Source organism: Ostrinia furnacalis, unplaced genomic scaffold (genome assembly GCF_004193835.3).
Source record: "Ostrinia furnacalis isolate ACB-3 unplaced genomic scaffold, ASM419383v2 OfSCF0866, whole genome shotgun sequence".
Taxonomy (NCBI): domain Eukaryota; kingdom Metazoa; phylum Arthropoda; class Insecta; order Lepidoptera; family Crambidae; genus Ostrinia; species Ostrinia furnacalis.
The window spans coordinates 116197-143459 of NW_021131105.1; the positions used below are offsets into that span (position 1 = coordinate 116197).

At 34.5% G+C, this 27263-nt stretch overlaps 2 protein-coding genes across 2 annotated transcripts; both read left to right on the plus strand.

The window, feature by feature from the left end:
• Nucleotides 1-1690: 1690 nt before the first annotated feature.
• On the plus strand, nt 1691-6691 carry TfIIB (transcription factor IIB). The gene is made up of 5 exons (XM_028301068.1): nt 1691-1780; nt 1994-2104; nt 2407-2707; nt 3435-3791; nt 4041-6691. Exons 1-5 carry the CDS (start codon nt 1764-1766, stop codon nt 4200-4202), a joined length of 948 nt encoding a protein of 315 aa, XP_028156869.1. The 5' UTR covers nt 1691-1763; the 3' UTR covers nt 4203-6691.
• A 3965-nt stretch (nt 6692-10656) lies between these two features.
• Nucleotides 10657-22984, plus strand: LOC114350319 (uncharacterized). The gene is made up of 2 exons (XM_028301073.1): nt 10657-10966; nt 22470-22984. The coding sequence occupies exons 1-2, from the start codon at nt 10885-10887 to the stop codon at nt 22967-22969; spliced, it is 582 nt and encodes a 193-aa protein (XP_028156874.1). The 5' UTR covers nt 10657-10884; the 3' UTR covers nt 22970-22984.
• The last annotated feature ends 4279 nt before the right edge of the window (nt 22985-27263 follow it).

The following is a 27263-nucleotide window of genomic DNA, read 5'->3' on the forward strand; positions in this document are numbered from 1 at the left end:
TTTTTTTGGAGTTATTACTTGTCAAATTACATTTTGATGTAGGCAGATCTGTTACTTAGATATTAAATTCAAATTCAAATTCAAAATTTTTATTGCATATCAAGTGTTTACAATTGGGTCTTAATCTAAATAATGAGCTTATAACTTAATAACCCGTTAATGGGTATTGCAATATTAGTGGTGAGAGAGGACTAGTCTAAACTTAGGTCTAGCAACTTACATTATGAGATGCCTTATCTTAAAAGAGTTTGTTTACTATTAAAGAATTCATCTAATGTATAAAAGCAGTTGGTAATTAAATATTTTTTTAATTGGTTCTTGTATTATAGATTGTAACAAGTCCAAACTTGCACGGAAAGTTAGGTTTGTATTCTAATTTTCCGTATTTGTTTGTGGCAAGTCGGTCAAATGGACGAAAACAGGAGCTGGACGGAAAACCGGCGCAATTACCCTATATTACACATTGGCAAAAATTGTTACATTAAATCGTGCAGTACTCTCAATGACCCACTGACCTACTTTAGCTGTAAAATACCTATAGTCGACAGCACATCAGACTTACATATTTTTGTTGTAAAATCGCACCTATTATAAACGACATAGTGTTAAGCTTTACTTGATGTCTGTGTAGGTCGTAGGTAGGTACGAGTTCCGAAATCTTTTAATTTTTGCTCAGTTGTTGATTAGGCCATTAAGTACCTATACCTATGTACCTATTACATTACTCATTTGATTGTTAAGTAAGTACTAATTATAAATTAAGTTGCATAAACTAAACTAATCAAGTTGGCAAATACTTAACACGTTTAAAAATCAGATTTTATGGTTTGTACTGGTGTGATTCTGAAAATAAAGTTGATGATTACTTAAAAAGATAAAAATGTTTGGAATTTTTAACTGCCTACCTACCCTTTAATTTAAAGACTGTGAACCCTTGAAAAAGAGGCTGACAATTCTTGCGCTGCTTCTTCCCAGCACTGGCCAAGTAAGTAAGTAGATACTTAATGTCCCGAAGCAGTAGTGGACAGTGGTAGGGTTATCACTAGGACGTGTAAAAGTATGTATATTTTTTAAAGCCTATTTGCAAAATAAAATGAGTTTTATTAGTTTGTTTGAGAGTTTTTAAATAAAATCTGAATAAATAAAGTTACTAGGGAAATAAACATAGTCCAAAATATTAAGATGATGTTTTGTAGGCTTAGATTAATAAATCTAAGGCTATTGATAAGTTAGGTAGACTAGCCTAAACATTCATTCGGTCCTTCTTATTTAAGATGAAGTAGGTACAAGACGATGGAAGCGATTGAATTTTCTTCAATACTTACTTTTAGTTTAGCAATTAGCATCACCACCAATTACCACGGTATCGAACCCATGATCATACCAACATTCATCATAGAGTATAGTACTATATAATTATACCAAAAGGAAACATTCATGACTCGAATATTTTTATGAAGAGCCAACGACGACTGCCTACTAACGCCATCTGTTGTTAAAGTTTAGAATTTTTGTGGAGTCAAGTCACGCGTCCCAGTGTTCAGAGTTTGGAGGATTCAAATCTTCAAATAACGGGAAAAGATTTAGGAAAGAAAGTAGTAGATAGTTATTAAAACACTAGTACCTACTAAAATAAATTATTAACTTTTAATTTTATGAGCACATGCTTTAAATCAATTTAAAATTGTCTATGAAATTGGCAAAAGCATAATGCGTCAAGGTGAAAGAAAAACACAAACTTTGTCTATGACAACTTGACAATCATGGCGAGCACGTCGAGGTCTGTTTTTCTGATTTATTTTTATTCTTATTTCGTTCAAAAGCAAGTAATTTTACTATTGTACAGCAGAATAAAGTTAAATTTCGCTATGGCTTTACGTAAGTTGTCGTTGGTGGCAATTAAGTGAATAGCAGCGCAATAATTGATACCTGATGGTGCGATTTCTACTTGTTGGGTGATTACTTACTTGAGCTACTTTCTTTGTGATTTTAGAATTGAAGCGAATAAAGTGGTGTGCTATGCTCATCCCGACGCCCCACTTATTGAGGACTACAGGGCAGGGGACATGATATGTTCGGAATGCGGTCTTGTAGTTGGTGACAGGTAAGTTTCGTTATTTCTCGCGCATTTTGTAAAACAAGTTTCATGGACATTGCAGGGTAGCTAAATTAAAAAAGAATTACTAATTAAACGACAACGATTTACATTTATTTCATATTTATAAGTACTAAGATTATTATGATGCAGTAAATGTAAGTAAAGAATAACAAGGGCTAAACTGAAAACAAAATGGTCTTTTTTAAATGTTGTTTACACACTAAATTCCCAATGCATAAATTACAAACTGTGTCTAATTGATTTTGAACAGAACCAATCACTGAATTGCGTTATAATAATGATTTCAGAGTTATAGATGTTGGGTCAGAGTGGCGTACGTTCAGCAATGAGAAATCAGGCGTGGACCCTTCCCGTGTTGGTGGGCCGGAAAACCCCCTATTGTCTGGAGGTGACCTGTCCACCATCATTGGGCCCGGCAGAGGTGACGCTTCATTCGACAGCTTCGGAGTCTCCAAGTACCAGAACCGAAGGAACATCAGCAGCACCGACAGAGCCCTCATCAACGCCTTCAGGGAGATAAACACAATGGCAGACAGGATAAACTTACCCAAAACTATTGTAGACAGGGCTAACAATTTGTTCAAACAGGTGAGTATTCTATCTATACTAATATTATAAATGCGAAAGTAACTGTCTGTCTGTCTCGCTTTAACGCCTAAACCACTGAACCGATTTTGATGAAATTTGGCAGGGAGATAGTTTGAGTCCCGGGAAAGGACATAGGATAGTTTTTATCCCGGTTTTTAAAACAAGGACGCGCGCGATAAAGTTTCACGCGTGGCATTTTCTGTGACACAAAATGCCACGCGGGCGAAGCCGCGGGCGGAAAGCTAGTCTATCTATATATATAAAAATGAAACCCGTTTTCCGTTGTCACGACATAACATGAAAACGGCTTGACCGATTTGGCTGAATTTTTTTTTGTAGTTTTCTAATACTCTGTACAAGGTTTTTACGGAAAAAAATATAAAGAAAATCTCTACGCTAAGGCGGTACGAAGTTCGCCGGGTCAGCTAGTATTTTATAATTTTACACAAGTTCCCTGGCAAAATTGTAGTTTAATTGCATTATTATTTACAATTAACAAACACTTGCTGGCTTAATAAATATGTATCAGGTGATCCAATTACCTACACCACTTATCATATTAATGTATTAAGTGTTTGGTTGGTATAATATGTAAATTATATTGCCAAAGTAATTGTAAAAATATGTATGCAACTGATACTGTTCATTATCAGTTTGGATTTTTGTGAGACTTGTGAGTCCAAAGACTGGTTTTTAATTTTATTTTCCTTATTTATTATATTTTCAGGTGCATGATGGCAAAAACTTGAAGGGAAGAGCGAATGATGCCATCGCATCTGCCTGTCTGTACATAGCTTGTCGACAGGAAGGAGTGCCTCGTACTTTCAAAGAAATCTGCGCTGTCAGCAAAATAAGCAAGAAAGAGATAGGCAGATGTTTCAAGCTCATCCTCAAGGCTCTGGAGACCTCGGTGGATCTGATTACAACTGCTGATTTCATGTCCCGGTTCTGTTCAAACCTGGGCCTGCCCAATTCCGTACAAAAAGCAGCCACGCATATCGCAAGGAAAGCAGGGGAGCTGGATATTGTGTCTGGACGCAGCCCTATCTCGGTCGCAGCAGCTGCTATTTACATGGCTTCACAGGTAAATTATTAAATTACTTATTTAAATCATACATATAGGTAGTTGATACAGTTTAAAATCGTGATAGGTAATTAACAATGAAATTAATAGTTGAGTACGTTGGATTATCTGTTGAGGTTAATGGTATTTACTGTTAATTTAATATGCAATTAGTCTAGTGATCTCTGTCTACAGTCAATCACTCTCCTTAACTCTTTTTTTTTATTTATTTATATAGTATTATACTGTACCTTTTTCAATAAATTCCAGGCATCCGAAGACAAACGCAGCCAGAAAGAGATTGGTGACATCGCTGGAGTAGCAGACGTGACCATCCGGCAGTCTTACAAACTAATGTATCCGTTTGCTGCCAAACTGTTCCCCGATGACTTCAAGTTCGCAACTCCCATCGAGTTCCTCCCGCAGATGTGAGAGAGAGAGCCGATTAGTAATTGTACAGACACGTTTTACATTCTGACACATTTCAGCATTCTTTCGAAAGGTAACTTCACAAATATATCTAGCAAGAAGGAAAACAAACTACAATGTTATTAACTTTGCAAGATTAGTGTATGATGTTAACGCTGTGAATATAACAATGAACATGAAAATAATTATTACACAGTTTACTTAACTCACTCAGTAGTTAACTCACAAAACAAAATGATATATTTTATTACTAGGCAGTGAATTACTGCACTAATTGTTGTTTTCTTTTAAATCATTTTCTGTCATTTATTTTTTATTGCACTTGATCCGTTGGTCTCATTCTTTTACCTGCTCTTTCATTATTTTATATTGAAAAATATAAAACACGATAATTTTTTTTAGATTAGTATTCTTCATCTAATGCAAGTTACCTTAGTATGAATTACTATTATCTTATTTTTCTTTTTGATGTTTTTGAGAGGTTATTTAAAATATTTAAATAATAAATTTTGCACTTGTATTTCAAGAACAAAGTAATTTTAGTACTTTGGAGAGGTCCATAGGATGTAAAAATATTTCTGAGGATCTTTATTTTCGGTTTAAGCTAAGCACTTATTGTAAAGCATTACGATTGGCATAACTAAATTATTTGTATTACACTTTTAGGTAGCAAAATACATAGCAATAAGTACAGCTAAAAATTTGTAGTCCGTTTCATTTACTAAGGAAGGAAAAAGATGTCCCTAATTAAAGAGGCAACAAACATAAGGTTACAATTGCGATATTTTTCCATTACCAAGTTTAAGACAAGACTTAAAATGTAAGACCAGCGTCTGGCATACAAATAATGACTAAATAAATAAATAAACCTTTATCGTCACTAAACAACACTTTGCTAGTGCACTGGCTGGGCAGGCTCAAACCGTTTACCACTGTGGCATACACAGGCCTGCAATTTAGTTCGTCACCGTCCCTATTGCTATACAAAATTTTACATCTCATAAAAAGTATAAAACGTCAAATTTATGCCGCTTGTATGCCAGAAGCTTAAATCTGAAAATAATGTTGGGTTCCTACACAATAAAACTACATGTATTCTTTAATAATTACAATAATGTTGTTGAAACACATGTATTACTTACGATTCTCTATATTGCATAGATGTAAGATTTTCTTGTGCATCCAACCGCCGTTGGATATGTGATGTATAAATAATATCTTGTTTGTTGTTAAGGTGGTATGTAATTTATAATGTTATAAAACGAAAACCGAAAAAAATACTTAGGATAGCGCTAGTTATAGATGAAAGCATGTTGCCAGTACTGAAAGGGTAATGTTTGATGGTACCAAAATAAAATAATAAAACTGACTGTAATCAAAGATGCCTTAAACCAATAGCTTTGTTAAAGATGCAGCAAATGTGACCATATTGCTTGTATGTAGTCATTGATCTATTTATACTTATAACAGTTGACTCTTAGAACTATTCTCTGAAGGTAGTCATAGTCATAAATGATTGCATCATGTATTTTTAGTGTAGTATTTTTCAATTAGCACATTATCAAGCAATCTACAGCATGGCAACACTAAAATTACTGGGAACGAGTAACGTATGTGTTGCCACTATTATATTCGCGACGTTGCAACTTTTTACTATGTATTAAATATTATAGATCCATGGCTAGATAAAGCATGTGTTGTTACAATTTTAGTGAAATAGAAAAGAGATAGCAGATAAATATACAAAACTTTTGTTGACTTTTCTATCAGTTTTTGGTACAGAGTTTAAATATTGAGAATAATCTCATATCGCACTGGTCTCAATTTAGGATTAACAGTAGAAAACTAGCTTTTCTTTAATATAAAATATCCCTTAAAATAAATCGACCTGTAATGTCTTTGTGTTAATATCGGGCTTGTGTTGCCTTTTGAAAAAAAGTCGATTTATTTTATTTTTTCGGGTTACTAAAGGAGTTTTCTATCCAACATTTACAACGAATGTGTGGTCAAAAAAAAATTATCCAGAAGAACAAAACGATCGATCACACTTTTTTTTTTCACAAATGATACAAAAGAAAATGTGTTGGCACCTTAAAAATTCAATTAACTTCTACATGACCGGGCATTTTATCGTGTGGTTCGACAAAGTGGAAAACGACAACGTTCTTGTAACGCACATATTTTGTGTTGTTCAAAGATTGCTTTGTTAATTGAAGTCTATTATCCACCCACGCACGATCTGGTTTTTACGCGTATCGGACCTCACATAACTTTATTTCGTACATTATCTACAAAAGTAAAGTTCATTATTAGGTATAATGTTTGTTTAGAAATCTCCTACCGCTAGAAAACGACTAAAGCATTTCTATTACGTGCTTTACATAACAGACTGTACTCTGTATTAATGTGTTACTGTGGATGTGTATTGTAATTAGGTTTAATTTAGTTGTATGAATAACGCCACAAAATAAATAAATTTATATTTAAGTGAACGTTTGGTTTTCATTTTTACATCGCCCTTGCAACCTATACCGAGTGTATTACCGATTTTAATCAGTTTTAATTTATAATAGATTTCAATTTATTTAAAATATGTCAGCTTATGGAATCCATTGCGATTTTTTTATGGTTTGCTGAAAAAGTTATTAGGTACCTACGTTTCATTGGAGTAATTTAGAGGTAAGTTTTAGTTTTTAATTTTACTACAAATTAAATTGATTCGAAACAAAATCCAAAGCAATCGCAAATTCTCGTGAATACGAAGTGTAAAATAGCTTTAAAAAGTTAGACAAATCTGATACCTAAAGGTCATTCTAGTCTAGAACGTTCCCGAATCTCACAGGACATCGCGAGCGTGACTCGACTGGCGAGCGCCCTTCGGCCCTTCGCCCATACTAATGTCGGACACCGTTTGAGCGGCTCTTTAATCGGCCCTTTGCTTTGTGTAGTGATGGCGCAAGATGAAATAGTATGCCCTATATTTTTTAATAACTTTAATTATCATTCATAGAAAATACCTATCAGTATAAACCGACAACTGAGACCGACAATAAATGTCATTTGACTGAAACGTAAATAAGGCCCGGTTGACACCAAAGCGGATCGAAGAAGTATCGGGCTATCAAACCGGGCCTAAGTGAGGAGCCGCCAAAAAAATGCTGACTTTTCCTTGCCCATACCACATATAATATAATACTAGTCCCATACTATAAATTTATTATTCCTCTGAAAATGAACATTACCTACGCATTTCCGAAAGATTTTTTATCAATTCCGATCCTTTCATATTTTGCTTTCTTAAACATAATTATAGAAACAGACTTCATAGAAGTTCTTAAAACTTTATTAATTGCTTGTTTCAAAACAATACTGTACAAAAACACCGATTATTGTTATAGTTACGCACAGTGTGTTATGGGATTGTATAAACGGACATTCTCATTGATTTGATGAAACGTATAGAGCTCAGTTATACAAACATGATAGTAAAACTCTCGTTTGAAAATTCCACGTAGTTTTCGCGGTATAAAAATTCAAAGTTACCTATTTTTTTACTTCAAAATTATGCAAAAATATTCTCACTCGTTAACTAATAACATTTAATTCAGAATTGTTATAATACTTCATAGAGCTCTTAAAACTACACGTAATAAGCGTATTATCAGGCCTCCGTCACTCGCCTATGCCGGCCGAGATAATTACCTACAGCGCGCGACAACTTCAAGTTGCAAATCAGTCCGGGCCGCCACGCGCCTGTTTGCACACGCGTATCTATACAGGCTCGGTCGATCATAGTCGCAATCAAGGTTTATTGTTCCAACAGCACTGTTATTCTTCTTTAATGAAAAATTGTAATATTTAGGAATAATAATTAACTGTAGTGATTTAAATAATAAATAAAAAAACTACACTTTTTAAATAATAAATTATTTTGAAATACTTATGACAAAAAACTATAGCAAAAAAAATATTTTAGCTAATAAAAACATTAACTTTACTTCACCGAGTCTATTTTCCGACACTACACCTTTTAAAACTGTTTGTTTAATTTCGAATTATCGCAACACTGAAGTTTATTAATAGGTACTTTAGAGATGGTACGATTATACAAACTCCACTAGATTAAAGTTTTCTAATCGTAAATACAATAAATGCTTCTTAAAATTAAGTTTTTATTTATTTTACTTTGCTCATACAACCCTGACGCTTGAGCGGTGACGTAGATCAATTCTAAACCCAAAAAAAATGCGCTCTTGTGAGCGTAGTAGTAAGGTGCGATTTCGAATGCACCATGTGCGTTGGATATTTTGCATTATTATTATTACCGTTAAAATGTCGGCATCTGATCCTACACAAAGGAGTGCAATTTCTGTTGCTACTATTATGTATTCTGTGGTATTATGTGCTTCGTAAACGCATTCAGTTAATTAGGAAAAATGATTTTAGTGATTTTTGTTTTTATTTTTTTTCTCAATTATACCTTAATATATGCAAACATTTTTAATTGCAAGATATAGTCTGATATTTAATCTAATTGTATTAATAAAATCAGCTTTAAACTCCGTGATATATTTGAGAAAAAACATAAAACGTCTTAATAAAATTTTTACAAGTCTAGGGTCGACAATTTTGGAAGGAATAATTCAGGTCTAAAAAGTTTCAAATCCCGCCTGTTATGTGCATAGTGTTGAAGGTTCTAAAAAGTCACATTCACATTGTTTTTAACCGACTTCAAAAAAAGGAGGAGGTTCTCAAGTCGAGTCTTTTTTCTTTTTTAACACTCTTATATTAACTTAAGTGGTACAAAAGTAACTAACTAAAAAAGTATGTAAACAAATCTAGGAAGTCGAATTTATCCTACCTTTAATAATTTTCTCATCGATTTGAAACCTATGTAAATCGAATGTATATACCTACAATAATTTGGTACAATCGAACTGATGATATTTAAACATCCAAAAGAAATATTGCTATTAAAAAGTGATGGGAAATTTACAATTCTACATGGCGCATATTTTCAATTTAATTTTCCTCAAATATATCACGGAATTTAAAGCTGATTTTTTTTTATACAATTAGATTAAATATCAGACTATATCTTGCAATTAAAAATGTTTGCATATATTAAGGTATAATTGAGAAAAAAAAATAAAAACAAAAATCACTAAAATCATTTTTCCTAATTAACTGAATGCGTTACGAAGCACTTAATACGCTTATTACGTGTAGTTTTAAGAGCTCTATGAAGTATTATAACAATTCTGAATTAAATGTTATTAGTTTTTTCATTTTTTCATCAACAGCCCTTTAAAGTCCACTGCTGGACTATGAGCCTACTCCACTAAAGTGGAGGGTTTTGCCATAATCTCCACGCTTGGCAGGCGGGTTGGAGATCGCAGTTTAAAAGATTGATGTTTTTCAGAGAGCGCTGCTGCCCATTCTCTGTTTGATGTGTAGTCCCTAAGTCGCCTCTTACGACACCCGCGGGAAGAGTAGGGGTTGGTGACAAATGTATTCTACTCTGCCGTCACCACACGGCTTATGTTATTGGTTAATGTTATTAGTTAACGAGTGAGAATATTTTTGCATAATTTTGAAGTAAAAAAATAGGTAACTTTGAATTTTTATACCGCGAAAACTACGTGGAATTTTCAAACGGGAGTTTTACTATCATGTTTGTATAACTGAGCTCTATACGGTTCATCAAATAAATGAGAATGTCCGATTATACAGTCTCATAACATACTGTGTTACGTTTAAATGGTGCAAACCAGGATTAAACTTTTTTTTAATACAAAAAAATTAACAAACAGCGGCAGCAGGTGCTTATTTTATACTACTCAAGAACAACACTAAAGTCATTCGTAGTGAACTGGGAAGTAGTTCGTCACACTCATTTGAAAGTTAATAGTTTTGGGCGACAAACATTCTAATGCTCATCACATAAAACTGGAGGACCGTTAACTTATGCGGTAAACCGTGAAACAACGTGTTGATTGTGAAGTCCACACAACGACGTTCATACCAGAAACGCTCTCTACAAGAAGTTATTTTAATTAAAAATTGACATTGCGCTACCGATATTCTGAGAATGGGCTATGAGTAATAAGAACCTAAGGTATACTATTTTAGCTTATAAGCCTTATTACTGGAACTAATAAATAAGCTAATATTAGATTGATAAATAGTCATTAGCGGATTAGGTATTAAAAGAATACGTATAGTTGGCTGACATCACCAATTTTTCATAATAATTTTCGGGCGTCATTTGTTCGCCAAATGTTTGATTTTATTGATTTCAAAACAGCAATCTCACATTTGCATTCAAGAGTTACGAAATTCGATCAATCTGCTACGCGGATTTTCCAAAACGCTACGGGCTACGAGCATGCACGATATTCTACGAATTCGCCGCTACGTTCCATTTCAATTCAAATTCAGTAGCGCGTCAAACGCGGCGAGCTACGGACGTATGTAACGTTGCGCCGCGAAAAAATACACGCGCGTATTTACGCTCGCTGCCATTCAACCTTTAATCCTATTAAAAAACAAACGCGGATGTGTCAGTGACCGTATCAATCGATAATGGGATAATCCAGTGATCAGTAATTAATATGTGGTTAGAAGTTTTCGTAGTTTAAAGTTACGTGTGGAAAATGCTTTTGGAAAATGTGAGTTTGGAAAAATGTTGAGGGCGTCCCGCGCGCGATGCACGCACCTCGGATGGCTGTGGATACTGTACATTTGCACTGTGGACGGGTACATAGGTAAATACATTATAAATTCATGTTTTCTAATTAGTCTCCCCAACCCGTCTGGTCAGCATGGGGAGTACAGGCCAAATCCCCAGGTAAATTAGATAGAATGTGCTCCTGTAGTGAAGATTAAAATAAATGACCTGATGATGAAGTTATCTATTTACCTACTTATTAAGCATACTTATTACTTACGTATCCATCTCTAGATTTGAAATTAAATTATTAGGTCATAATGACGTTTTACTTTATTTCAGTTTTCAAAAGTTGCGCAATTAGAGCTTACATGTGGTAAGCTCTACAAAGCATGGTGGCAATGGCTATGTCATTATTTTTTTAGCTTTGACATCCTTCTAGGATTTTGTTAAGATTTGAGTGATTTACTATTAAAATATTAATAATTAAATTACTTATTTTTATTTAATTAATAGCAATAATTTTACTCTATTTCGCAATATTATGGAAACTTTTCAAACAATTCGTACCTACTTGTTATGCGATATATTCATTTAAAATTACTTCTTTATTGAACTCTCTTTATTGCAATGTTTCTTGAGTATTTCAGTTCCTATTATAGACTCAGTGATGTCAAGTAAGTTTATGTTTTTAAATTTTTGCAATAAAGTTAGCGGTTTCTAAGAAATCGTAAATAACCGTCGTAGCTTGGACACCTTTATTGTAGTTTTTTTTCTGATTAGGATCTACGGCATTAATAAACTACCCTCAAAACTCTACTCAAAGATAAGCATAGAGTCAAGCCTGTCCTATGATTGGTTGAATTTCAATGTTTTAGGTAAGCTCGAATTTATGCTACAAATTACTACACCATAGAGACGCTTTGTACTCATTTTTAACTGACTTAAAAAAGGAGGAGGTTCTCAATTCGACTGTATGTTTCTTTTACATGCATATTCCGATTTGTACATTACTCGGTGTCATACGTAAACACAACAAATAACTGTGTATCAATAACGTAATTAAGACTTTAAATTGGCAAATTGCTTATCTGCAGTGACAGATGTATTCAACCCTTAATCAAATCACTATTCAGTGTTGGAATATCTGGGATCACGTGGCAACACCACTGACAAATGGTGTCAACCCTAAACTACCGCGGAGTAGTGATGGGGAAAAATATCGATATTTAGACGGATTTCAATGTAAACTTTTGCCTGGCACATCGCAAAAATCTTCAGTTTAGTGACTTTAAATACTTTAGTTTATAGTTTTTGTTAGTTAAAATGTACAATTTTTACTTTTTTTATTTTAACTTACTACGTTATTATTATACTATGATAGTGGTGATCGACTGACGATAGACTATCTATATGATCTATAATTTTATTTTCCATATAACTATCAACAGATACTCCGGAGTTGTTTACGATTTGTTTATGTTACGTCATTATTATTGTTTGATTAGTACGTTTTATAGCTTTTTTATGGATTATTACTCTATGAATAACAATGTCTGTATTGTTTAGACGGTGCTTGTGGTGTGTCTATGTATATTATTATTTTATTTTATATTCGATTGACTTAATACAACTGAACTTAAATTATAGCCAATAAAAATACGTAAAAAAAACAAGAGGGCAAATATGTGATTGATCTAATATAATTTTTATGAACTCCATTATATGAAAAAGAAATCAAAAGTAGGTATTTCAAGTACCGTTGACTACTGAAGTTAGAAGTTTGCTTTTTAAAGCCTGATTCATTCGGATAAGATTTTTATCTCGCATTCAAATTGAAGCTGAATATTTACAGAAGTAGATAAATTATTTTGGCTTGCGTAATCAGTGAAGTTGTATAATGCTAATTTTTAAAACCATATAGGTATATAACTTTTTTTCTCTGCACATCACTACCGCGTAGTAATTTCAAATTTCGTGCAGATAATTATTTCGTACAGAGCTGTATGACAGACGGGCGGACGGAGGGTGATATTTTTTATATGTGCCAGTAGAATGCTTGGTATAAAGTATTTTGTATTAGAACGATCGATGGCGTAACGGTGGGGAGAGCCCATTGTGTTGTTCAATAGTATTGATCTGTAAACATAAAATAAATTTGCAAAATAAATCTCTAAGGAATCCATGAATAGAGTTGAATGACGACTCTTTTTCACTGCCGAAAACGCAATTAGTTTTTAGTACCTACTTATTTAAAATGTCACAGAGAAAGATAAAAGAACAGTTTATTGTAAGTTTCTTTGGATTTTTCCTTAAACGTAATGTAATAAAATAAGAGAAAAAATAGCAATAAGCAAATACATAACATTATCATCTAACTACTCTAAACATAATATTAAGCAAACAGCTTAAACTAATTTACTAATAACTTACAAAAAAGCTTCAAGTAAGTTCTTTGGCGAAGTTAGGAAAATTTAGTTTAGCTACTACTAACATGATTATATTATTATTATCTTTCAGACAATTAATATCTCTCAGACTCATAATAATATTAACAATTTGCTACGAAAGCTCAAGGACAGCTTCCTCGAGCTTTCGTAGCAAATGTGTTGCCACCGCTATCTACAACTTTGCGTGTTGCCGCGGTGTTAGCCTCAAAATCTAACGTTAATATGTAATCTTACTTTAATTAAATGCAAGGACACTGTCTAGGAATAGCAGTGATATAGCCTCCAAGGCGATCTGATAATGGATGAATGCAAAACACTGCATTGTAAGGTTATGTTGAAGAAAAGCATTAAAAGTTGCAACTTTGATTTATGTTTAGCAATTACGATTTATAATTATTCAAAGTACTTAAGTTGGCTTTTAAAAAGCTCTTTTCCGTGCCCTTACAGATATTTTAAATAGCAACCCTCTCATGGGTTTGATTTAATGTAATTAAATACGAATGTACATATTTTATTTTACTTAGTAAGAGCATCACTTCATAAAATTTGTATAGTGCTGGGTTTAATTAAAAATGTTACTAATTTTGCATCAAAAAGGCTTGCAAAATGAACCCATAGCCGTACTGGTACTTTTAGGTTACATTTAGGGCTGATTTTTTAATCGTCCAGAAGAATAAGTTTGGAATATTGACAGACACAGACAGAAATATGCCAAAATGACAAGGTTATTCTTCAGTTTATAGTTATCCGACGATTGCAAAATCAGCCCTTAGTCTTTAAATAAATATATCTTGACGTAAAAAAACGGTTCATTTGTTTTACATGAATCTTTTTCTTTTTCCAGCTAGTGCCATTTTTGATGTCAACATCTCACTATGCTTACAACATAATCTACCGATTTACCATTTCGCTCTACCGTTTTATTATTATTGACATGTGCTTTTTTGCGTCTCTATCATCAATCAAACCATTGATGAATGGCCTATTAGTTCATTCCACACCTTTCTGACGACTGATGTTATAGGGGACGGTGATTAATAATAATTTCTGTCTATTCGATTGCTATTGGTTAACGTTATGGCTTTTATGGGTTATCAATTGGCAGGCCATAAAGTTGGGATATTGTATGGCTGCGGACTTGCAGGCTGTATTTTTTGTGCCATAGTTTTTAGTAGCAAGAAGTGCAGAAACAATTACTGTTTAGAGTTTTTAATTGAAATTTAGAAAAAAAAAAACGAATTGCATTGTAACTTTTCTATCCCTTCTATTGATAGGAAATCACCTATTGTAATCGGGCGGGGGCTTATGTTACCTATATTTATTTTTAATTAAAGTCGGTTTTTTAGTTTATTCCCTATTCTAGATGCCGCCTAAGATAAATTAAATCTTGTTGTTTGACTTATTGAAGACGATTCGCTGTTTGTTGGATACTCTACTATATATTTTGTCGCTAAATCGTAGGACGTTTTAAGATATGTTTAATTTCTACATTAGATAAATTAACTGCACTTGAACCACTTTGTTTTTCTTACAGTCAGTTATTGCAGTGCGCCAAGAAGCACAATGCAGTTTCACGTTCATCTAAAATTTATACGACACGGAAAACCCATTTGCAGCTTGAACTAGCAATTTTTCTTTTCGGAAATGCATTTTCTTTATCCAGGGCGTTTGGTGCGGATGGATAAAACTGCCATACGTATTCAAAGTGCCTCTACAAACTTACATTTTTTTTTAAAGTACTAAGGGGCGTATTTTTGAAAAATTATTAGGAAGTTATCTGACATAGATTAATATACTGCGATCTCACAATAAGAGGTTGAGTTATCGGTGGCTTTAATTTCTGGATATCTCTAGCCGGGACCTATGTAACTAAAAGTTGTACCTAGGTACAGATAAGATCCGCTTCTGTGGTCTAGTGGTAAGACCACCTGCTTCAGACGCAGAGGTCCCGGGTTCGATTCCCAGTGGAAGCAGATTTTTCTGTTCGGTTTGGTTGGTGGTAGGGCTTGTTCTAAGTCCGCCTGGCTAGCTACCACCATCTTACCTAAGTCTGTTGCCATAACAACAATGAACAGCATTATTGTGTTCCAGCAGTTAAGAGGTAAGACAGCCAGTTCCTCCGTGGTTGAGGATTCCGGGTGAAGCTCGCTTTCACCTTCGGCCTGAGCGTCACTTGCCATCAGGTGAGATACAGGCCAAGAGCTTCCTCGTTGTGGATAAAAAAAAGATAAGCTAATAGAGACTCTACCATTAGTAGAAATGTAAATTAAACTTAACACGTACCCAATAGGGTTGATAATAGCAATTAGATACTGTAGACGTTTACCAATCGGCTCTATTCTAGCGAAAGCTTGTTGAATATGATTCTTGTGGTCCGTAACCGCAAGCAGTGACGTCAAATACTCCCTTGGTTATGTACCGACGAAGGCACTTTACACTAAGAACTTATGTCGTTGAAATAAGCGCTATTTTACATCGTGACTGTACAAGTTCAAAAGTTTAATATTGGTTTTAGTAGATGCCAATGTAATGAATCCGTTTGAAATGTGTTTTATTTAAGTGACAGGTGAAACTTGATAACACTCATTGTCGTTAGATCAAATATCTTTGTGGCTCTTTTGTGCCATTGTATTAAAAGTAACGCGAAGTGTATTTGAAATGATCTATTAGATTAATAACTATAGGCAAAAATTATATGTACTGCATAAAACGGTGATTATTTTTATGATATATTTTAGAAACTTGATCTTAAAATATAAAAAATGCTAAACTTTTTTGTCTTAACTCTTAAGCACAAAATAAAAACTTAATCGTAAATAGGTACTACCCATGTTTTAAAAGGAAAAAAGTTACTTTTATCATAGTTTATAAGTTCTTAATTGGTCACAATTTCCTTCGATCGCCTTGGTCGTGTTTGAACTCAAACTGTTAATTAAAATTTTAACAACAAAGCGTAACTAAAGGTGTCTTTTAACCTTTTTTAATGATAACAAAACACAACTAACTCCTTAACACGGTAATTTAGATATAGTGGGGTCATTAATGTATATACTTGATAAGGTTTTGGACCCCACCTGTATCCCTAGGGGACCCTTATTTGTTTGGGATCCTTGCCTTATGGATTGAGCTGAGTGAATGGAACAAATGGCGTACTTCTTAATTCAGATGGCCCCCTATCGGTAGTAAAGTATACATGATGCCCCCGAGGTAGGTATGTTTAACAAACCAAATTGAAATTAACATGGTTGTATTTTATTTTTGACTTCTACCACTATTTTTTCATTTTTAATCTCAAATTACTAATCTTATCAGAGGAAATAGTGGCAATAGTTAATATCTCACTGCAATGCGGTATTAGATAATTTTAAATCTAACCAAATTCTTAACCTTGTTCTTTTATTCTCGAGAAAATATTTAGAAAAATGCAAAATGCAAAAATGTTTTGAAACATTCAGCGATTGCGAAATTAAGTCTACTGTAGATTCCATTTTCTTTTTCAGATGTATTCTCAAAGCAGACCTTTTTCCATTTATAGCTGCAAACCATGTTGTTATTAATTAACTTGTCTGAGACGCTCGTGCTTATCACCACATCCGAGGGAAGTGGGTCACTTCTTGTGTGTTTCCATTGTTACACGTCAGTATGCCGAGTAAAATGTATTTTTCTTCCCCTAAAAATAGTACTCAGGAGTCGAAAATTGGGCAGTCACTGAAATTAAGAAGGTAGCTATGTTTTATCAGCATTTACTCGTGACACATGTCATTACAGAACAGTACTCGGTCTTGGCCATTTAGAAGAAAACCTAAGTACGGTAAAGTATTTTTTGTAAATCAGCTCTTTCGATGGCGTATGAGGACCTAATTCTTGATTTAAATCATACGTTTCCTACGTATGATTTAAATCAAGAATTAGGTAATTATTACCTCCCAAAAAGATAGAGTCAGTGGAAATATTTATTATTAGCTACTGAATGTGAATTTGCTCTTAGAATTCTTAAAATTCCATGATGCAAAGTGAAGATGAAATCTACGATGGACCACGCTAAGTCAACATTTCAGTCTAAGGCAGTCCACTGCTGGATATGAAAGACTTTCAAAGAGCGCAACAAAGCACGATTTCCTGCTTTTATTGTCAATCTTCTTGACACGACTTTAAGTCGTGTCATGTCGTACGACAATGGAGCTAGTTCTCGCTTCACCCTTGTCCGTGACTTAGGGTGAGTCCCCTGTAGGCATTTGCAGTACACTGAATTGATTTCGAGCATCCCTCTTGTTTTTCGACAGCGTAGAGTCGCCGACTGTCTCCGACATCTATTGTCTACACTCTACGTGACGAAGTGCTATACATCAATGTCGTGATGGTGTTTGAAGATTTGAGGGTTTTATAAGGACTCTTTAAGGTTTGTTAGTCAACAGATAACTACGACCTTTATTTGTTTTGTAAAATATTAATTGAACCTACCTTTTTTCAGATGCAAAAGTGGTTATGTTTTTAGAATTTTCTGGTACCCTTTTAAATTACGCATAACGCGGAAGAGCGTTTGATAACTAATGCGTTTTTATATGACTTTAATTAAATAAACATAATTGCCCTATTCTAGAGTATGTAACATGTTTATTCTGTAAATAAATGTCAGGAATTTCATTTCATTCAAAACTCTTCCTACTAATATTATAAATGCGAAAATTTGGATGTCTGGATGTATGTTACTCGCTAAACTGTTGCTGTTAAAACTACTGAACGGATTTTGATGACACTTTACAGTATTATTGTTTATTATCCAGAATAACATATAGGCTATAATTTATGACGATCTGTGACATACGAAATTTCACGCGGGTGAAGCCGTGGGCAAAAGCTAGTCAACAATATTTTATTGAGAACTTCTACATCTTCTCTTTCTGATAATAAAACAGGCCATTTCTACTTTTAAAATACCTCGTAAATTAGAAAACTAGATAGGTACGAGTTCATAGTTAGTTTGTAACACATTCGCTAACGTCCGAAAACGGTTACAATATTTGTTTAATAAGTTTGTGATGTTCTTAGTCCCCTCTAATGTCCCATTGAAGTGTTACGACTTCATGTAGCAATTACTTCTGCAGTTGGCATTCGTTGGGAACTTGGAACCCCATCCCACGTGCCAATAAATCCTACCTTGGGATAATCCAGACCCCGCCAGGGAAAACCGCTCCCGTCGCACTTACTGCTTAATTAAACCAAATTACACTTTAATACGACTGTTTAACGTTTAATTTCGTTAAATAGAGGACCTAGTAAATATAACATGTGACCTATTTAGAAAGAGCTCTGAGTTGTATCTGCTAATTGATAAACAGAGGTCTTTTTAAATTGGGTGATTCTCTAAACAAAGTTGTTTAGGCCGTTGCTATGGTAACGCTTGGTCCAAATTGGAGTCGCGCAAGGGTGCACATGTGGAAAAGAGATAAAGATAACAGTGTATGTGGATAGAAAGAGATGGTGGGCAGGGGTTGGATGATGCATTGCGCACTTGCCTCTGTGCATGGTTAAATTGCATTAGTCTGCCTTTTGAACGAATGCTCCCAATCGCTCGGTTTTGTTAACGAACGGTCCGATCGGTGTTATAGCGAGCGTTTTTTTGGGTGGTGGTTAACGAATCCTTATAAGTATTATCGAAAAGCTCTTTCGGATAATCAATGTTTACTAGTAGGTTTCTTATGTCAGTGTACAGTTACGAGTAAGATCAGATTAGTTTTTTAGTGTAAATGTAGAGCTTGCGACTGACTTTCTACCTGTTAGCTAATGGTTCAAATAGCTGTCATTTGTTTTTGCTAAAAGATTGTGGATGGTTAAACTTATTACTAAGTCTATATTATGACATGCTATAAGCCGACATTTTTTCAAGGAGGACCAAAGTTGAACTTGAATATTTGTACCTATACATATTATATAATAATAAAACTATACATACATAACAAGAGTGTTTAGGATTGGGTGGCGCAGTGAATGATATCCAAGAATACTTATTTGTCTACTTTATTGCTGAAGTAGGTGCCTTAATTTTGCCACTGACTGTATAACCCTGACACGTGATCTTGAGCGCTCACGGCGATGGATATAAATGTTTATATGCCCGTATTTATATCGCGCCGTTGTTCGCTGTAAAATCAATGATTTCACAAGTCCCGCTCCAAAAATACGAATGAGCCATATAAAATCAACAACGAGAAACTTCGGAACGTGGGTTTTATAATAAAAGTTTATATTTAGGCATCGGAATGGAACAAGTGGAAGGAAATTGTTTGGGTACTGTATTGGAGTTACAAGTTTTCTGAACCAAGGTGTGACAGCCCAACATTTTCTTCGACGAATTTATAAACATTTTAAAAGAGAAAGACGACCGTATGTCACAATTTGGGTAAGTACATATTCTTTAAAATCAAACGCACAGTCACGCTACGAGAGTGTAAACGCACAACAAAATGTTAGTTTTCCTAGTATTATTATGTCAAGGTTGATAGATGTAAATAGTTATAACGTAAACGCAATAATTTTTATCAAGACTTTCCTCTAAAAGTACGGACATTCTAATTGCCTATTTGCATTGATTCTCTTTGCAAACTTCTAAAGCTTCGACATTTTTGTTACCCTATTAAAGTCAGTTCTAAAGTCAGCAGTTTTTTCAACACTGATTTCTTTACTACTCCACTACAATACCACGTTACTTGATATACCTCTTCTACCCTGCACCCTTGCATAATGCACGAAGGTTGCATTCCCTCACGGAGGCTCATTGTTAATTCAACACGTCATTGTTCACGTTTCGGCGTCGTTTATACATTTATATGGGAGTTTATACGTAATAGATGGTTTAACGGATCAATATTTTTTGTCAGTGTAGTGGGAATTTATTTTATTGTGTCATTTCGATGATACTTTTAACCCTAGTAGAGGTACTTTACATAACATATTATCATCGGTGCTTGGCCTCCACCTGAGCTTTAGCTTTACTAGTCTTATGAAACAGCATAGTTTAGTACACAACCATGTAGTATTTTTTGCCTTGCCACGATCGACTGGACTAATATTCGCGATCGACCGGTTGGCCACCCCTGCTCTAGACCATTGATTTTATCATTTGTACCCAGCGGGACTCGATCCTGCACCATCATCCGAGAACCACCGGCCCATGGTTATTCCAATGTATTCAGGGTTAAGATTTTCCTGCATCCAGCGCCTTCCTGCAACTTTTATGAGGTCGTCTGTCCACCTTGTGTTTGCATTTTTACGTTAATTTTTAATCGATGATAACGTCATGATGTTTATTTAGGTTCTAACCTTTTAACCTGTCAGAAGTTAAGGCTGGTTGTACACTCTGACTTATAAACGCTAGTTCACTCAACGCGATATTGAGTGAGCGATCCGAGGTATCGTGTTGTGTGCATCAATTCTTAAACTTCTTAATCGTGACGTTACTATATCATCGCAGCTATTTATGTACTATGATAGAATACATCAAAGCAACTGTACCGCGACTGCATCGCAACTCAGTTGCCACAGAAGCGCTGCAATCACAGTGTGTGTGTATAGGGCCTAACATCTATAATTTGTGAAAGTAAATTGTTTACTAAGTTGACAGCCACTTGCGACCGTTACTCATGAATATTTATACTGATGCACTAAACAACATAGTAATGTGATACGCAGTATTGACACAAGTTTTATTGGAATGTTTAACGCTTGTAAATAATATATCCCAATAAAAGTGATTAAGTTAACTACAAGGTAAGTCGCTAGTTTGGTGAGGACATTTGGAAGTTGATTCATTGAATAGAAAATGCATTGTTTATGGGCTCATCTCTCAAAAAAATTGGCTTCGTTTTACAGCTGACATATTTAACCATACTTAGATGAAATTGAAATTACTTTTCTTAAAAACAATTTACAATTTAACTGCTCTTACAACTCTATGTATTGCTTTCTCTATTATCTTTACATTGAGTTGTAGATATGAATCAATGTATTAAATAAAAATAGCACCATTTATTTTTAACAGCTGCCAATTTAATGATACTGGAATATTTAGTCGATAAAATAAGCGCATTTCATGTTACCTGTCATATTTTGTGTACATTCTCATTGTAACTACACACCTAAGTATTTAGCAAGCATGCAGGAAATTCAATGCATATTTTCAGGATCGCAAAATGTATTTACTCTTTCAAATAAATGATTTCAGATGAAAAGTGTAATGTGCGTACATCAGGTGAATTGCTGTTCTCAGAATCGATACTTCAATCACGTGCAGTATTATGTAATACATAAATAAATCCCACGAACTTTAATACAAATGGAAGCGTAGGTAAATGGACGTAAAACTTGTTTATGTAATTTATTTCAGGCGTAAATGTTATTGGATGGATTGTTAAAAACACTTACCTGGTTTTCAGACGTTTTTACGGGGATTTAGTAACGTATTTATTTAGTTTTAATAGTTAATTAGACACTCATCGGTAGATAGATAACAATTTCACTCTTTTTCAAGGTTTTTCAATAAATATTTTATACCTACTTACTGTTCAGATACGAATTATAATAAAAGTCAACCAGTGAATTCATAGCTCAAATCGATTTCTTCACAGAACTAAGGGCGAAATTGGTTTTCTTTGACAATCAATTTTTCATAGCAAGACAGACAATTTAACCGACTTGAAGAAAAGGAGGAGGTTCTATAGAACCTCCGACGAACGAATATATTCGACTCTGTGTTTTTTTTTTCATTTTTCTTTAATCTATTTTTTTCCAAGACCATTTAAGTCTAATAACAACATTTTGTATAGCGTCCCTAAAATAAATAAATAAATAAATAAATAAATAATCTTTGGACAATTTCACACAGCGCCAGCTAGCCCCAAAGTAAGCAACTTAATGCTTGTGTTATGGGTGCTAGCTTAACGGATATACTACTTATATACTTTTTTTTTTAAATACATACATATTATACATAGTCACACCCAGACCCGTCACAGAAATTAAAATTCATCATTTCAATTTCTGCCCGGCCGGGAATCGAACCCGGGACCTCTCGGCATAGTAGTCCGTTCTGAACCACTACACCAAACGGCCGACCATGCCAAGCATTGCTAAAACAATTTCATTTGTCCCCAGAAATAGTGGAAGAGCAGCAATGCCACGACTACGGCTTTCGGCTCACGTGTCGGGACCTGGACTCCCACATCGCTGTCCTGGAGGCCTGGTACACCTCTTCCGAGGACTACCAGAGGGAGAACTCCTCCCAGCCCCAGAACCTCCAGCTACGAACCGAAAATGACTCAGAACTGAATCGAGTGTACGTTTATTCTAGTCCAAAACACAATGGCGTCTATGAGTTAACCAACTTGACGTACCCTGAAAATACCACTTTAGATATATTGAATTTGACGTTTAACGAAAGTGCAAACATCACTGATAATGCAAGTGCGGTGAACATCACTGATAATGGAAGTGCAGTGAACGTCACTGACAGTGAAATGGAAGTGAACGGGAGTGCGTGTGGTGTGGTGACGTATTCACGAAGCTACAGCAGTTGGAGAGAGGGAGACAAGAGAAAGAGAGCCCAAGAGAGGAGTGCGTCAGTCAATTTGAGGGCGCCCTTGAGTTACCGGTAAGGAATACTTAGGCCAAGAACTTGCACCACCTAACTTTAACCGTAATAATAACGATAACCGGTGTTTTTTGTATGGAGTGTGACAGATTTTGGACGTTTATCAAAGTTAAAGTAAGATGGTGCAACCCAGCCTTAGTAATTTTATAGTGTTGTCGATATTACAGCTAGTTTTCTAAGAAACGTTGGTTAAGACTTAAAATAATTTTGTGTTTAGTCTACATGCTCAAAATTTGGCTGAGTTCATTCAGTTTTGATACGGCTATTAAATTAGATCGACAGGTAAATGAAGTGTATAAAAAACAATTTGTATAATAAGTATGTGTGAATTGCTACTACGTGATTCGAAAGACAGATTATCCATGTCAGTTTACATTTTAGTTATACATTTTCTTAATTTGATAAACAAACGTTAACATAAAATGTAGATAGGTAATAGAGTGGATAAGGCAAGAATTTTATTACAAAATTACCATAATTCGATCCAACTTTATTCTATAATCAGGAAACTATTATGAGTCTAAACAAATTCGAGTCATTTAAATATTTTAGCTTCGTCGGAAGTTGCGTGTTCCGCTGGTATATCATTATCCAATTACGATGCATAAGCTTTTTAAAAGCTCTGTTACAATTATAGAATATGATTGTATTATTTTTCTTCTTTTACTAAGAATCTACTCGTGTTGGTTCTTTTTTATTTAATTCAGTAGCATTTAAATAACAGGTTTCCATTATTATGGTTAGTTTTTTGGTCTGTCCATGGTATGGTTAAGAAATTTCTAAAACATTACAGGATAAGTAGATAATAAGTCTACGCTAATAGACTTACAAATCAATTAGGATTAAAACGAAGTTTTATAAAAATTGCAGTAGTTTAATTGACGCCGACTACTTATAAATCAAAACTTAAGTATGTGACATACCTACGCGCCGTATTCACAAACGATGCTTGCTTAAGCGAAGCAGCAAATCTAACGAACAGCGTTGAATAGATCTCTGTGATTGATTCGTGTGTCACCCTGTGCGTCCACGCGCACTGTGAGACTTCATAGTAATGTTTGTGAATACGGGCGTCAAACTTATTCTATTTACAATTCCTTTGGGGAAATGATAATTGCTGAAGCATCAATAATTTAACTGTCAAATACACTACAATGACGTTTACCTTGTGCTTATCAGACGCCCCAAATAGCTGATAACCTTTGATCTCAGACCGATGCACTCAATGAATTAATTGCATCTTTACTAAACAATGATGGCTCGATTGATGTCATGATAGTTTTATGTTTTAATGATTTGTTATAAAAAATATTACGTGAAACAGTTTTGTGTTCAGCGTATGCAGGTGATATGAAATGAATCAAATACAGTATACTCGTAGTTCTTGCAACTCACGAAGGCGAGTGAGCTTTACTTGTGTGTGTACGTGTACGTACATGCACATAACGATAATGTAATGTCTGTCAAAACTTTGGAAAACGAACAGTAACGAGCCACCACACATGTAAAGCCTTCGTGAATTGCAACAACTATACTAGTTATAACCTAACTATAACTACTCGAGTATTCTTCGCATGTCGGTCACATTGGTACTGGCATGATCTATAAACGAAACACTTGAATGTATAAAAAGTATTTTAATTTTCAGATACATAAGTATATTTATCACAATTTTTATGAGCACGAGGAAAACAAAGTCGTTAGTTGGAATGTATTTCCATTAGTTTCGGCACTACTACATGCAACTGAATGCATTCGTGTAAACAATTTTGCTGCCTGTACGTACGAGTGTTCACAGACAAACAAAAACAAATAGGTACTCATAAGAGTCAGCAATTGCTGTTCCCACTTAATTGAAATGTATTTCTAAGGCATTCTTCACACTGAAATGCTGACGTCAGTGTTATTCCAAATAACTTCGCTTTTGTGTAACTCACGATTATGTACAGTCAGCGTCACATAGTTCGTGACACCCAAAGTAGCCAAAAACTTCGCAACATGTCATTGTTACAATTGGAGTAAGTTTATTTGTCAATTTTTTGGCCACTTTGGGTTTCAGGAACTATTTGACGCTAAATGTACGTAGTTGGTTTTCGTTAAAATAACTTGTAGAGCTCCTAAATGTGTGTTTGTATTAACGTAATATTCGAGCACATTTTCCGCCAAAACAGAATTCTAAAAGCATACAAGTCACGAACGCTGGGCAGCCACAGCATATCAGACTATACATTTGCAGCAAAATAGCATCTATTACGCTTTACATAAGAAGCCACAGTTTAGCTTTATGTACCAGCACCTGTATTCAGACGAAGTTATTTGTCCCAGCTGTTTAGTTTCCATTGTGCTCTTTCCCCGGGGAGGGCATTGTTACCATTGTGTTACTGTTGCCCTTGGATTGTTTACCTTGGTAGATTTGCTGGAAAATACAGGTGAAACTAAGATTAATTGTCTTGAAGTTAAGTTAGTTAAAGTGGCACTGCATTACATAATATAATACGAGTTGATTAAGTACTAACTTTCGTGATCATGATCGTTCATTCTACAAATATGATGTGAAAGTTTGGCAAATAATGAAATTAATTATTGTGTTCGGATATTTTTCCTAATATGTGTTCTGATTTAAAAGTCACTGGAATGTCTACTCAGAAAGTATTATTTCACACTAAAAGTTCACTAGTTCACACTAAAAATGTACTGAGAAAACACTCTAGTTCGTGTTACAGTAAACAATAGTTTTTGAATTGAAAAATTAACCTAAAAAGAAGATAAGATTTTTTCAGAAAAGCTTATACCTAATATGAGTTCGAGACAGAGATCTCAGTTCACTATTTAACCAACCAATCATTTATTATTAACCCTTTAAACTCTGTTTATATTTAGATCTAAGACTTCAAAAATAGACTTTCATCAATAATACTCGTATCTTCATACAGATCACACACATGTTGCTGTACATTACCATGCATTTCCTAATTTGAATGGGATGTTTCAAGTATGTATGATAAATGGGAGAGCCCTATCATTAACCTGTCGCGCGCCACATCTGAGGATTAATCGCGTATTTTATGCCTTGTTATATTTCTGTTACACCACAGAAATGTAGTGGAACAGTGTACAGTGAGTTCACTACTTATTGAATTAAATGAAACAACGTATAGAGGGACGCTGTGATGTGCGTGAACGCGAAAACTGACTACGGGTATCTTTAATTTATAAGATACCTACAGCTAGCTCTACATAGTTCATTTACAAATACATATAAGAAATTTTTCGGGACCACTGAGCTGAAATAAAGCTTTTACAAGATAATACAGATTTTCATTACTTACCTACATCAAAAGCTCAGTATGAATGCATTTCAAATTCATTACGTAATGTGAAGAAAACCAGATAAAAATCTTTCGGCATACACAACACACTCACTTTACACACCTGTTAGCTTACAAGTAACATGTTAATTTCCTATTATATTATATGATTTAGATTTGTATGTGATCTAATCGTAAGAGCTTGACCAAGTTTGAGAATTGGAAATGATAGATCTTTGGGAATTTTTGATTGAATGTACATGTACACGAACTATGTGCCTATCTGAATTATCACATTATTTATATCACGTTAAAATATAAAGATAAGAGCGATGCCATGTGTTTGTATTAATATGTACTTTCAGTAACCTACTACATCCCAATACATTATGACAAGGTAGGTCAGGTAGGTCCCAATCATTAACAGAACGTTCCCTTTGGAGTTCGTGGCGATGAGTAGCTTTAATTTTTATAATGTTCCATGAAGGGATCAAAGTATTTTAGTTCGTGGCATCTTGACGGAAATATCAAAGAGAATTCACACGCTTATTTATTTCTCTTAATTGTCGGAAAAATCGTTTTCATTTCCTACATGTTTTAAGTCCGAACGTGATACGGACGATTCCCGGGCATTTGACCTATTTTTCACACTGAATTATTAATTCCAACATTTTACAAATTCAGGTTATCCATTTAATCAAACATGGAAATGCAGTGGACGTCCTATGGCTGAGATGATGATGATGATGATCCAATTCCATGTTTTGACATCGTAAAAAATCTGGATGTTTTTCTCTCTATTTACCCGTCTGCGCCAGAAGGATTATTATGATTCTGTTTGCGTGACAAACTCCGCAAACCGAGTATATTCCGGGCAAATATTGGCCCAATCTTAGATTAGTTTGGCAAACGAAACAATCGCGCGGTAACGAGCTGGGCTGGTATTTTTAGATCAATCAGTTGGTACAGACATCAGTTTTTTTGTTGCAA

Excerpts from the sequence above, each read along its gene's own strand:
- LOC114350319 (XM_028301073.1), top strand. The coding sequence starts at position 10,885 with ATGTTGAGGGCGTCCCGCGCGCGATGCACGCACCTCGGATGGCTGTGG. Across the intron at positions 10,967-22,469 it reads CACTGTGGACGGGTACATAG|AAATAGTGGAAGAGCAGCAA; the intron begins GTAAATACATTA and ends ATTTGTCCCCAG.
- TfIIB (XM_028301068.1), top strand. Across the intron at positions 2,708-3,434 it reads CTAACAATTTGTTCAAACAG|GTGCATGATGGCAAAAACTT; the intron begins GTGAGTATTCTA and ends TTATATTTTCAG. Across the intron at positions 3,792-4,040 it reads CTATTTACATGGCTTCACAG|GCATCCGAAGACAAACGCAG; the intron begins GTAAATTATTAA and ends AATAAATTCCAG.